Consider the following 14,198-nt stretch of genomic DNA (forward strand, 5'->3'; position numbering starts at 1 on the left):
GTACAGGTGAATTGAATAAATAATTAATGATTTTCGTTGTTTCTACCCTTATATTTGATTCATTATTCAGAAACGCTTCTGGCTGATGAACCATCAATGTTTAAGCAAGTAGGCTAGACACAAGTAAGAATGAAAAGGAGGCAGGATAATCAGCACGAATTCACACCTACTCTTTGTGGCATAAAAAAACGGAAGCATTCATGCCAAGCATCTCGAGGTCCCTCTTCTTGGTGGCTCTGGTGCATGCCCCGGAAACCTGCCTGCAAATTCATCCACTCCCAAATTAGGAATCAGGCTGAGACAGGGATTTTGACCTCCACTCCCCCCAAATTCATCCACCATCTCCAAGTGCAGCATCGCGGCAGCCACAGCCCAATGCGGCACCTCCCCAGACCTGCAGGCGCCACCGCAGTGCTGGGAGCCTGCCACGAGCGTCGACGACACCGCGGCGAGCGCGCTGCCGCTGGCCGTGCACGCCTCCAGCTCAATCCCAGCAGTATAGGAGCTGGCGTCGAGGCTGCACGAGGCGGTGCTTGGTAGACTCCGCGAGCGCGTGCTCATCAGGAAGGACCGTGGGGGCAAGGCGGTCGGAGAGGAGCCATTTCGTGTGTTCCTATTTCGCCAACGCTGCGCACTGCCAGGGTCGTGCGCCGGGCTGTCTGGCCTATTCCGCGGCGCCTCCACATGCGGGAGCTCGTGTGTACCTCCTCCGCGCGACGTATGGGGAGAGAGGAGTAGAGGAGGACCTTGTCGCGCTGGAGGCCTCAACCGCGCCGCTAGGGTTTGCCCTCGCTAGTGCCCCTATGGTAGCGCGGCACAGGGTCAGGCCACCGGAGCCGGGTAGAGGGAGGAGTGGAGCGCGCGTCGCGAATCAGAGCCGGCGAGGGCGGAGCGGAGGCTTCGCGGCGTCGGCGACGCCGTGGCTACCAGCGATGGCGGCGCTGCCTCAGGGGTGGGGGTGGGGGCGGAAAACCCTAGCCGCGTCGGGGTAGGGGGGCATGGAGTGTGATGGCGTGGGCGAGCGCGGTGATGGAGCGGCGGCGCGAGGGCAGGGAGAGAGAGGAAGCGTCGGCGTGCGTGAGTGAGAGGGGAGATGGAGCAGAGATCTCATGCGTCAGCCTGATTCCATGCGGGATCTCGCGCGATGGGGAGGCACGACGCCCGAGCGGGGTGATGGAGCGAAGATGGCACGTAGGCAGACTGGTGAGGCGAGCGACGACGGGAAATTTGGTCGCACGGGTGAGGGCAGGATGACAAGGCGAAGTTAAATTGTCGCAACAAAAAGCACGTTTGGTTTGTGTTATTTGATCGACACGAGTTCTGTATCCTGTGATGACACCGCGTGTACAACAAAAGCCGGTTTTACCGCGTGGGCTGCGCCAGTTCCAGGACCAGGCGCGAAGCATCCGTGGATCTAATAAACGCTGCACCTGCAATTGGAGATACACGTACATGGAGACCATTTAGATGATACTACAGTTTAACTATAATTTAAATTTAACATATAACTACTTAAATTTTCCATCTGTTATATATGTCTCCGAGCTATAGTTGTGCCAAGCGAGCCCATATTATAATAAGGTGTTTTTCTTTTCTTCAAGTTTTTTTGAGAACGTGCACTGCACGGATTTCATTAATGAGTCTTTTCTTCAAATTTTGTTTTTTTTTCACACAGCTCTCGCCGACACAACACCATGGAAACACACTGTCCACCTCACCAGTAGCGTTAGATGAAAACTTTTGACGACATCACTTCTTTAAAAAGCACACTAATTATGTAAGGACCAATTAGTAGAGCTTGAGCATGGCAACTAAATCTCTAGGTGAGCTAGTTCCTAAGTAATTCCATGCATTCGTGATTGTGAGAATAGATTGTTTGTGTTATAATTTTTGGAAATTTAGAGAGGATCAATAAGCACTTAGACGCATTGAGGCGAAGAAAACTAGTGTGGGCATGCAAGGCTTCAAACCAAGTTAAAGGTCTAATCCATATCAAGTTCGTGTCCACTTCAGACTCCATAAGTAGCCGCACTAAAATCATCGCCCATGTCGTTTTCAATGTTCTACGTATGTACAGGAAGCTAAGGACATACACTTTCTAATTATCTCGCTGGTCCCATATCAAAATTGCATATGAGTCAACACAAATTGTCATAACAAGTGTGCACAAAAAGAATGTCTTGGTGCCACATCACCATCTTTTTGGGTCATTGGGCCATGCATCCTATCGGAGTCCATTGGGGACGCGACCAAGAATCCTTATCATCTTATTTGCAATGTCAAATTGTATTCTTCCTTGTGTTCTTCGATTTGCAGACACAAATGAGCCTTCAGAGCAAAGTCAATCGGGCAGTACACATAATTGATAACCAAGGAAACGTGGTGTTGTGGTTGCAAGGTTCAGGTCTGTGATTGGAATGTGGAGTATGTGCCTCAATTCTCCACCAAATCAAGAGTTACCTTGACCCGATGGAAAGATCAAGTTCCCATGAAAAAGTCATTGGTTGTTGGGTGATGCGGCGATGTAGAGAGGTTGGCAAGTGAAAACCCAATCCCGAATAAATGCACATGGCAGCGGAGAGCGATGTCAAGGTTTCACGAAAAGAGTTGTTAGAGATAGGAGGAAGAGGGCAATGCTAGCTCAATTGCTACAGTAATGAGATATGTCATACCGTGCTGCTTAGGGCGCCCGCAACAGTGCTACTTCAGTTAGCTCATAGGAATCTAGGTCAACATTTTGGTTATGTGGAAGAGAGAGAAGGTAGAAAAGAGAATGTTTATCTCTTATCTTCACGCATACTCGCTCAGAATACGATGCCATTTGTAGGCCTGCTCATAAAGAAGAGGAGAGCAAAGGAAGGAAGATGTAGAATATAAATCATTTACATGTGGGGCTCATATAATCAACGGCGGAGCCACGTATTGGCCATAGAGGGCTCCGCCCCCCCTGTCCGTAAGCAAAAAATGAGGATATACACTATCACGCTGATCCGCTAGGCGCTAGCTAATTTAGCCCAGTGATAGTCTGGGCCACATGCAACTGGCCACATGCAAGCCCGCACACCCGCACTTGGGACCTGACATCAGTCAACATGCAAAGCAAAGGGAACAAAATAATCCACGGGCACCGAGTGACCGAGACGGCGGAGGCGACAAGCCGAAAGCCGAAGACCAGAGCCCGGAGTAGCACCGCAACGGAGCTGTCGTCTGTTGATGCCTCGAGCTGGAGTCCTCGGCGGCGGCGGCAGCCTTCCCGGTTGACTCGCCCGTCGGCGCCTCGGCGGTCGGCCGGCCGGCCAGCCCCCGGCGGCTGGCGTGGCGGCACCCCCCCCCAACATCCACGCAGCCACGCTCGTCTCTCAGTCAGAGTCAGGTACGCTTGCTTTTGTTTCTCCTTTTTTTTCTAAACTCTTTAGATCCGTAGACCATGTTGTCTAAAAGTGGCTAATTGAGTGATAATTTGTAACGATTGAGATCTTTCATTATTTGTTTGAAAAAAGAGATTTTTTGCTAGCTTATTTGCCATAATCCCATAATTGCATTGTTCATACTGTTTGGCAGTTTTATATATAAATAATAGTTAGTTATTTTTTATCTGTAGATACAAATGGGTAAAGAGAGACCCATTTCTTCATTTTTCAAGAGAAAAAGAGACGAACCTATTGTTGAGGAACCACTGATTCCTGCAAACTTAGTTGAATTAGAACCAAGGCAATATGAAGACCAAGTAGATGAAGGTGAACCTATTGTATTTCGGGGAATTGAATTCCTGCAGCGAGATCCAGCATTACGCCGACAAATTTGGGAGTATCCAAGTAACCAGCAAGATGAAGTTCGACGGGCATATTTGAAGTTAGGTCCAATGCAACCTAAACTTAAAAAATACAAGGGTTTTGGACCGCATGGCCATAAGCGCCATTTCTAGTACAATTGGTTTAGTGATTTTCCATCTTGGCTGGAGTACTCAGAGAGCAATGGTCGTGCATATTGTCTTTTTTGCTTTGTGTCCAGCAAAAATATAAAGAAAAGAAGTGGCTTTGATGTCTTCACAGCACAAGGCTTTGACAGCTACAAGAAAGTTAATAATGGCAAAAATTGTGGATTCTTGGTTCACATAGGATCTGATCCTTGCTCAACACACAACAATGCAGTCACCGAATGTCATAACCTGTTGAATCAACCAAATCATGTTGATAATATTACTGAGGTGGCAAGCAAGCAAGAGAAAGAAAGAAATCGTCTACGGCTGAGAGCATCAATTGCAGCTGTCAGGTGGTTAACATTTCAATCTTGTTCTTTTAGAGGCCATGATGAGACACCTCAGTCAAAAAATAGAGGGAACTTTGTTGAAATATTAAAACTTCTTGCTGAATTTAATCCTGAAATTGCAAGTGTTGTTAGAGAATGCTCCACAATTTGCAAAGTACACATCACCTGATATCCAAAAGGAAATCTTGAGTATTTTTGCAATGAAAGTCAGGAAGCATATACGTGAGGAAATCGGGGATGCAAAGTTCTCTATTCTTGTATATGAAACATGTGATGTTGCAAAAAGAGAGAAAATGACAATTGTTTTCAGATTTGTGGATAATGATGGCATTGTACAAGAACGGTTCTTTGACTTGATACATGTGAAGAACACCAAAGCACTAACATTGAAGAAAGAATTATCTTATCTGTTGTCCAGCTATGCCTTTGATGTGCAGAACCTTCGAGGTCAAGGTTATGATGGCGCTAGCAACATGAAGGGAGAGTTAAATGGGTTCAAGCACTTTTTCTCAAAGAATGCCCTTATGCATATTATGTTCACTGCTATGCCCATCGTCTACAACTTGCTCTTGTTGCTGCATCAAAGGATGTGGCTCCTGTTACCCAATTTTTCTAGAAATTGGTTTTTATTGTAAACACTGTTGACTCGTCATCTAAGCGTCACGATGAGCTCCATGACGCCCAAATGGATGAACTTGCACGCTTGCTAGCTATTGATGAGCTTGAGACAGGACAAGGAGCAAATCAAATCTGCTCTCTGAAACGTCCAGGAGATACAAGGTGGGGTTCACACTTAGGTTCTATTGCTAGCCTTATGGATTTGTTCAATCCTATGAGTTCAGTTCTACAAAATTTAGCTTTCGACTCATCAGCTGGTGCAAACCATGCCGATGGTGATACTGCTTTCAACTACTTGACATCTTTCGAGTTTGTATTTGTCCTACTGATGATGAGAGAAATAATGGAGATCACAGAACAACTAGGTCAGGCTTTACAAAAGAAAACACAAGACATAGTGAATGCTATTCGACTTGTGCAATCCACAAAAGTTCTACTTGACGAAATGAGATTAGATGTTGGATGGGAAAATTTTATTTCTGGCGTTGTTGAGTTCTGTTTGGGTCATGAAATTGACATTCCAGATATGGAAGCAACATACATTATGCGTGGTGGTCGTGCTCGTCGTCAACCAGATCATTTTACCAATGACCGCTATTTTCGAGTGGAGATATTTCGGGCAACAATCGATACTCAGCTAGCTGAATTGAACCTGAAGTTCAATGAGAAGGTGATGGACCTTTTGTCCATTAGCACTACATTAATACCAAAAAACGGATTTCCATCTTTCAGTGCTAGTGAGATATGCAAAGTGGTTGAGAAGTACTACCCAACAGATTTCAACCAACAAGAGAAGCTTAGATTAGAGTATCAGTTGAAGCATTTTGTTGTTGATGCTTCCAACAGTGAAAAGCTAAAAAATATTGCAACCATAGCTGAGCTATGTCGATGCCTTGTTGCCACAGGACGCCATAGGACTTCTAACATGATCGATAGATTGCTTCGGTTGCTGCTTACTCTTCCAGTTTCAACAGCTAGTGCTAAGCGTGTTTTTTCTATCTTGAAGATCACTAAGACAAGACTACGAAACAAGATGGAAGACGAATTTCTTGCCAATAACTTGGTAGTACACATAGAAGGCGAGATCGCAAGAGACTACAGCTATGAAGATATAATTACTGATTTCCGGAATTTGAAGAAAAGAAAAGTGGACTTTTAACGAGTGCTAGTTCTATGGGTTACTTGTCTTTTGGTATATATATATACTAATATGATACTGACTGGATACTGTAATGGGTATCCTATGGACAATAGACTATGGTTACCTGTGTTTTGTTAATTGTGACCTAATTATAGTAGTATAGAACTAAGAGTCTTTTACCTGTGTGCCATTATGAAAGTTGGGTCTAACTTCCACACCACTAAAAAGTTCGAGCATACCTGTATGCCCAAGTCGAACTTGGTTTTACCCTCTGTGCCATTCCATCCAGTTTTGGTGCTAACGGTGGTTAACTGCGTGGAGAAAAGACCTGAATGCCCTTAGACCTGAATGCCAATGACATGTGGGCCCACGTTCATTCCTTTCCTCTCACCTCCTCTCCGACGGGGAATGGCGCCGCTTTTCTTCCACCTCCACCGCGCGCGCGGCCACCTCCGCCCCAGCCTCCTCGCCGTCTCCCCCTCCTACTCCTCGCTCGACTTCGCCTGCGCCTGCGTGCCCCCGGAGACAAGTCGAGCGCCATGGCCGGGGGATCTCGTCCACGCGCAGTCGCGGTCGCCGGAGCGGAGCTCATCCGTGCGCCGCCGCAGCGGCCGGCGGTGGCTGGGGCGGAGCCCTCGTGCGTGCCGCGGTGGACGGGACGGAGCCCCGCGCGCGCCCGCGGTGGCCAGGGAGGAGCTCGCCGCGGGTTGCTCAGGAGTCCGCCGGCACGGTGGGTGTCCGCGGCGGCGCGCCATGGGAGGAGTTGGCCGCATCTCCTCCACATCGGCCGAGTGGGCGTTCTGGCACTCCAAGTCGGCGCCGCGTTCGCCGAGACCGTGGGCAGAGCAGGCCGCGTCCGCGCTGGTACCGAGGGCGGAGTAGACCGCGCATGCGCCGGTACCGGGGGCAGAGCAGGCCGCGCGGGCGCTTTGGCTGGGGGCGGAGCCGGTGGCGCCGGCGGCGGCGCTCCTCGCAGGGCCGGCAGGAGCGGGGCTTCATGGCGCTGTCATCGCGTCGAGGCCGTAGCGGCGGTCCGCGCCAGGTACCTTCCCGCGGCCGTGGTTGCGCCTGCATGCCCGCGAGCGGTGGTGGCGGCCCAGGCGGCGCGCTCACACGCGCTGGACGCGGTTGCGGCGGCCCAAGTGGTGCGTCCTGGCACACGCGGTGGTGGCACACAGAGCAGCGAGGGCGGAGGTGAAGGACAGATAGAGGAGATGTGTTTTCTGACAGTTTGGTCCCACATGGCATAGAGAGAAGCAAGAGGGTAGAGTCATGAGAGAAGGACATTTCAGACATTTTCCCTACCCGGACCCGCATGTAAGAGCTCTCAAACGGCCAAAACCAAACAAACTAGGGACGGAATGGCACAGAGGGTAAAACCAAGTTCGACTTGGGCATACAGGTATGCTCGAACTTTTTAGTGGCGTAGAGGTTAGACCCAACTTTCATAATGGCACACAGGTAAAAGACTCTAGAACTAAAGCTTATTTCTACATGTTGGTCAGTTAGTCTATATGGTCTGGATTTGACAAATGCCCCCCCCCTGTATTTGGCTCCAAGCTCCGCCACTGCCCACCGCCTGCGCCTCCTCCTCGCGGCCCGTCATCACCAGCCTCTGCACCGACGCCTCCGCCTCCCGTTCGCCTCCCGTTGTCGCCAGGACCTCCCTCACCGCCTACGCCTCCTCTTCGTCGCGCCTCACCAAGCTATCCACTGACGCCTCCGCCTCCACTTCGACGCCCGTCGTCACTAGGTTCTCCCCCACCTCCTGCGCCTCCTCCTCACCACTTCGCGCCACCGCCCTAGGCGCCGCTCCGGTGTGGTCCTCGGCGACACCAGCGTCGGTTCTCCCCAACTCTGCGTCGTCCGAGAGCATTCGGTGTGTCCACTCCGCCTCCGTGTCCCCAGGCAGCGCGACGGTGGGGGGCGCGACAACCACGACAGTCGACGCCGAGGCCCAGCGAGTCCGATCGGCTACAGTCTCTCTCAGAACGGCGACGACCCCCACCTCCACCTCGTCCTCCTCCTCGCCCGGACGAATGCTCCTGATCCTATCGATGGTGACGGCAGCTATTCTAGCAGCGGCTGGTAAGTTGCTTGCTTCGTTTGCCCGCACCATCTCCCACTCTTATTTAGTTCCTATATGTGATGGCTAAGTAACCGATGCAGGAGGGTGGGCGGCGAGGGGAGGGTCTGATAGAGAGCAGCAGCGGGCTGCCACCGACGACTACTGCGAGGTCTGCTTCGTGAAGAAGGCGGTGTTCCTCCTGGAGTGCTGCAACAAGCCCGTGTGCAACTTCTGCTTACGTGATTTCGTAAGGGACTGCCACAACGAGTGCAACTTCTGCTTACGTGATTTCGTAAGGGACTGCCACAACGAATCCTGCAAGCGGCTGGCGGCCCTGAGGATTGTACCACTACTTCACCCGCACGAGGCAGTGATGTGCCGGAGAGCTACGCGCACCTGCCGCAGTACCCGCCGTGGTACTTCGCCACATCGGTGAAGAAGAACTATCGAGTTCACTTGTTCTACTATCATCTTCAGGAGTTGGAGGGGGGAGCGGATCCACAGGTAATGGAGGTGATTCACCTCGCATACCCTCGAGGCGAACTGTCCGCGGCAATTCAGCGCGACATTCAGCCGACGATGAGTGTCCTGTTCGCTTAGCCGATAAGCAATGACTGAAAGTACTGTTAGCTGATTTGTTGTGAGAGAAAAATACTGTTCGTTGGTTGAAAAAGTACGGCTTATAAGCCAAGCGAAGATGCCTTGCCGTTTTCTAAGCTACAGGCTCTCACCTGGTACTGAGCCTCGTATTTCTCTCACTACGCTAGCTCTGAAGCTTTCTGTAGTCTAGCGGTAGCTGAATAAGCTTTCTGTAGCTTGGAGCCTCAGGCGTACCCGTATTTCTCTCCGTACAATGCAATGCTAGCTCTGAGCTTCATGTAGTCTAGTGGTAGCTGAATAAGCTTTCTGTAGTTGGCTGCTACAATGCTAGCGGTAGCTGAATAAGCTTTCTGTAGTTGGCTGCTACAATGCTAGCGGTAGCTGAATAAGCTTTCTGTAGTTGGCTGCTACAATTACGATGTTAGCGAATGTATGGGTGTACCGTGTACACATACACATCTCAGTAAATGGTGACTGCTTGTTACTGAGCTTCCTGCAGTTATATGCTCATTCTGGCATTTCTAGACCTTCTTACATAGCGCTCGATGAGCAATAACAAAATCTAGCATAATGAGAACGTGATCGATACAAAATAAAAGGGCAGTAAAAAAATCCAGACATTGCAAGTTAGCAGTATCAATCATCTGAATATATTTTTTTTCACATATAAAGGTATATTTGCAACTATGTAAGACATGGAAACAAATAAAACAGCACATGCCACCTGATGTAGTGTGTATCTACCACGCTACAACTCAAGGCATATATATGGTAAGGACGCAAGGGCAACACAGGTTCTGGCAACGACTACCAGCGCTGTTTCTAAGGTTTTGCAAACTCTCATGCTTAGCACTACTTTCTCCCTTCCATCGAAGTAGCTTCAGCCATTGTTACAGTAAGAGATCCCATGCCCTTGCCCATGTGTGCCGTGGTTGTACAAGCATTAAGTTGAGGCATCAGGCCCTGCCGCTTGCGCTGACTGCGGACAAATTAACAGCGGGTTTTTGATACACCCTTACAACTGCTGTTCCATCGCCACCATCATTGCCAACCCTCCAGGACCGATCCTTCTTCCGCTGGGGCTTCTTGTGATGCTTGTGGGATGCCTCTTTCTTCTTTGCAGTAGTTTTGGACCCTCCATTGCCCAAGTCAAAAGATTCGAGGTCATCCAGGACATCTCTCATGTCTGGTTCAGCAGGATCCACTCCATCCTCACCCTCTTCATCAGCATCTGATTCATTCGCTGCTGAAGTAGTTGGACCTTCTGATCCGATGATTTGTTCAAGATCCACCTCAGAGTCTGTTACGCCAGGAGGGAGTTCAAAGTGTGGGATTTTACCATCAATGTAATCCTTCAGTATCTGTCGAGCAGCCCTGGTCTCATCCGGCAGACCGGCATGGCTGACATGCCCACGAGATGCACAGTAGGCTCGCAACAGCTCAGCAGCAGTTGGCGGCCGAGACTGAGGTTCATATGGCTTTGGCTTCGGCAAGGTGATTTTGTAAATCTGCTCAAAGATATCCCTTGGGACACGATCTGCGACCACTTGAATAGCTTCCCGGTGCTTTGCCATCCTATCAATCGGCAAGACACCACATGCCACCATCTCATGCCTTGAGCTTGAAAAGGATGGGAAGACCAGACCAGGGCAATCACACAGAGTAAGCTCTTCAGAGATTATCAGTGTCTGGAAATGTTTTGTCTTGCCAGGTGTGTGAGTAACACCAGTCCTCTTCTCCCCAACCAAAGCATTTATTGTTGAACTCTTTCCAACATTTGGATAGCCAACAAATCCAACAACTACATGCTTAGCCACTGAAGAAACAGAATCTGAAGAACTGGCTTCCTGATCATCTACAGTAGTCGAGGTCCTTCTCTGAGCTACAATAGATTCTGCCTCAGCTTGCAGCTTCATCAACAGTTCATCTCTGCCATATATCTTGGTATCCAAATCAAGTGAAGCAGATTCTTCTTCAGAGTATCCACTTAACTTTTTGCCTTCTAATGTGGCAGTGGCAGCCTTAGCCGACCAGAACACAGAGAGAATATCATGTGCCTTAAAATAATCAGCCCATCTCTTCCTGCATTGAACAAATGTAATGATGTCACTCCTAAGGCAATAAAGGTAGTACACAATCAATCAAGTCATATGAACAATACGCAGACCTGATATTTAATGGCAACAGATCAGCCTTGTTAACAAGGAGCATCGTTCTCTTGTGTTCATCAATTTCCTTTGCATGTACCTAGTACACACACAGAAAGCCATGTCAGAACTTATACAAGTAAAAAACAAGGTACTATGCTCACCAACAAAAAAAACAGTGTGCAACATAAAAAGATTGACGTGAAAGCAAACTCCCAAGAAAGAACAAAGATTCCAGAAAAAAACATAATTTACACTTCTAGAAAATAGAAGTCATAGCAAGTTTATCCTAATGCGGAACAAAGAAAAGTGAGATCAATACATGCTTGCTTTGAAAGGAATATAGTTTCTGGGAAACATGGCTTCATTGCAATCTGGCAGAAAATAATATTTCAATGTGGCGATATCCAGGAAATCTCAGTTCCAATTGTTTTTTCATGATACAAAAACAAATATGGCTTGCTTCTGCCAGAAATACAGGAAAAACAGTTTCCATTTGTACATTTATTGGTTATAAAATGGACAAGGAAAGCGCTAAAACATAACTCTGAATGACTCATGTTTATGTAACAATTTTACTGATTCTGTGCAGTTCTGCAACATCGAAGGAGTTTTAAGAAGTGTCTGGCAAGCCATCATCATTTGTTTGGCCTATTACGAGTTATATACCATTTAATAAAGCTAAACAATTTATATCAAAATCAAGAAAAGTAGTACCTCAAGATCAGGGCACCGGTAGAATAAAGGATCCCGAGCATCAACCACCATAACCAACTTCACAGAAGAAAAGAAAACGGTCATTTATTTGCATAAGAAACTATATCACGACATGTTACTCTTCGATCAGAATTGCACAAACGTGATTGAGCAAGCAGAGTAGCATATTTCCATGAAAATGATATGTAAGCACCAACAGCTATACTAATAGGGTGTTTGGTTTGAGGAATGAGTTAGTCCATCTTTTAATGCATCACCTTTTTTTGTTTGGTTTGTGGAGTGGAATGGATTGATCCATCATCACCTCATTCCTCATAAGCTAATAATTAGTACTAGTACGAGAAATGGGGTCATTCCACCAAATTGAAGGAATGGGCTCATGATGCACCACCTTATCTAGAATGGAGTCATTCACCAAACCAAACACCCTATAAAGTTTGCAAGTGACCCCAGATCAGTGTATGTTACTTTCCTAGACTAGTTTAACAAACGGTCCGGTATAAGCACACACTCAGAGAAAGATTTGTAAGGCAAGCAACCAAAGCCACAACGCTGACACTAACAATTCAGTGGAGTGTAACTTACCAAATCACTGCGTTCAAGCACTCTCCAGAGTTGTCTCCAGATGTCAATATTCTTCTCAAAGGGAGTCAGGACAAGCTTATCATTCTCTTCCAATCTGCATAGGAGATTGCTCATCAGACTTACATACTCAAAGCATTGGTATACAAAAAAACGCATTAAGCACCCCGTGTCAAATTTTACAACCAACACATACTGTTCAGTCTAAGAATGCAAGTCTCATCTTTGACTATCCAGAAGGTAATCTGTGACAGGAATGTGTTCTAAAAATAAACCAGTAGCATAGCCGATACCGATAATATCAAGTAGAGGTGCATCATAAAGCTCATAAGCTCACTTGTTTTATTTGATTGCCAATTATAAAGAATTCAGTAGTTATAGCTTAGCGCCCAAACATGTACTTCTGAACCAACCTCGCAAGATTCCTGCGCCATACCAGGAAGGCCCGCCGCTCATTCGCATCAAGCTCCTCCACGGTCATCTGACTATGCCATGGCGGTCTGAATGACACACACAGGATTCATATAATAATCAGAAAAGGAACAATCCTAAAATCAAGAACAAACAGTAACACCATCAACGGTCAGAAATGCTCACCGTCTGGGGACCCTGAGGCTGCTGGCGTGCAGGGCCTCCTGCTCCTTGCGAAGCCGCCGCCTCTCCTCTTCCGTCTCCCCCGTCGCATCCCTGGCGCAACCAATCCAATCCGTAAGAATCCACAACAAGAGAACACGCTAATTCCGCAGCACCAGCAAAACAAGAAGCGGGATTTCATTATCCCCATGAAGGAAAAGGGGAGGAGGCGAGGGCTCACAGGTCGATAACGAGGTCGGAGTCGGAGGAGACGGACGCGCCCTCGGCGAGCTGGTCGGCCTCCGCGGCCCGCTGGAGCACGGCGTCGATGTCGCTGACGTCGATGACGGACTCGAGCGGCATCGCGCGGCGGCGGCCGAAAGCGAGCGCCTCGCCCCGTTCCTTGGCGGCCGCCGCCGCCTTGTTCCGCTGCCGGATCAGCGCGCGCCCGAGTCCCTCGCCCTTCTCCTTCTTCCCGCCGCCCGCCATCGCCTTCGAGCCCGTGGCCGGTAACGAAACCACCTAGTCTTCGCCTTGGAGATAGAGGAGAGATAGGTCGCGGCTGAGAACCGTGGAGGCGGAGGAAGTTGCGGCTAGGGTTTTTGCGGCGGGGCGGAGGGAGGACGAAGGAGACGACGCGGCGGAAGGGTGGGGGCCTTCCACTACGTTTTCTCCACCGAATGGGCCTCTGACGTGTGGGACCCACCTGTTGGAGTCGTGTGCGGTGACGAGGAGAGAGTGAGAGACTGACTCATTTCCCAAGCACTTCAAAATCAGGAGTCTATGCGGCTGCGTGGCATGGCTTAACTCAGCTCCACTCCAGAACTTCAGGCAGGCTTTGAGTGAAATTGGAGTTGTCTGTAGGGATGTTTGGCTAGAAGGATACTTTCAGTTTTAGAATGGTGTTTTATCAATGTGGATTGCTCAGTTTGCCCTTGATAGACATGAGTGTACTTCAATGATGCGTCCAACGGCAAAACAAGCATGTGAATTAAATTAAAATACCAACATATTATAAGATAATCATGTCCAACCAAATAGTCTAAGATACAAGTCCATAGTTTGAAAATATGATTACATTAATTCCAAGCTAATGCGACGGATATAGACTGTTAATATATTTAACGCACACAGATAAATCCGTAAGCGCACGGATACCGCTGTAGCTTTTACCCGGAAGTATTCTAAGTATCGTATCCATAGGGAAACGTGTGAGGTTAACTACGGTCCAACTTAACCTGGAGTAGCAATAAGACTTAAGAAAGTCGGGAGTGTAGAGGAGATCGCTAAGGTCTTCTAGTTCTAATCTCGATAAGCTATGTCTTATATTGTTCAATTGAGGATATTACTAAGAGAAACACAGACATAGTATGTTTTCTATAGTAACTAGATCCTGCTAGGCCTACAAACGAGAGGTGGGATACAGAGGATTCAACGAGTCTATAAGAGTCACCCTCGCGAGCTACCATCGATCCAAAATATG

General features: G+C 48.3%; 2 protein-coding genes across 2 annotated transcripts; one reads left to right on the plus strand and one right to left on the minus strand.

Annotated features, from left to right (window-relative positions):
• Window positions 1–4,954: 4,954 nt before the first annotated feature.
• LOC136544274 (uncharacterized) lies at window positions 4,955–6,046 on the plus strand. Its single transcript, XM_066536492.1, has one exon. It carries the CDS (start codon window positions 4,955–4,957, stop codon window positions 6,044–6,046), a length of 1,092 nt encoding a protein of 363 aa, XP_066392589.1.
• Window positions 6,047–9,323: 3,277 nt separating this feature from the next.
• Window positions 9,324–13,341, minus strand: LOC136546649 (GTPase LSG1-2-like). The gene is made up of 7 exons (XM_066538614.1): window positions 12,957–13,341; window positions 12,740–12,829; window positions 12,556–12,642; window positions 12,146–12,239; window positions 11,561–11,617; window positions 10,864–10,943; window positions 9,324–10,778 (listed from the first exon to the last, which is right to left on the minus strand). Exons 1-7 carry the CDS (start codon window positions 13,202–13,204, stop codon window positions 9,653–9,655), a joined length of 1,782 nt encoding a protein of 593 aa, XP_066394711.1. The 5' UTR covers window positions 13,205–13,341; the 3' UTR covers window positions 9,324–9,652.
• Window positions 13,342–14,198: the final 857 nt, after the last annotated feature.

The sequence above is a fragment of the Miscanthus floridulus genome, chromosome 3 (assembly GCF_019320115.1).
Source record: "Miscanthus floridulus cultivar M001 chromosome 3, ASM1932011v1, whole genome shotgun sequence".
Taxonomy (NCBI): domain Eukaryota; kingdom Viridiplantae; phylum Streptophyta; class Magnoliopsida; order Poales; family Poaceae; genus Miscanthus; species Miscanthus floridulus.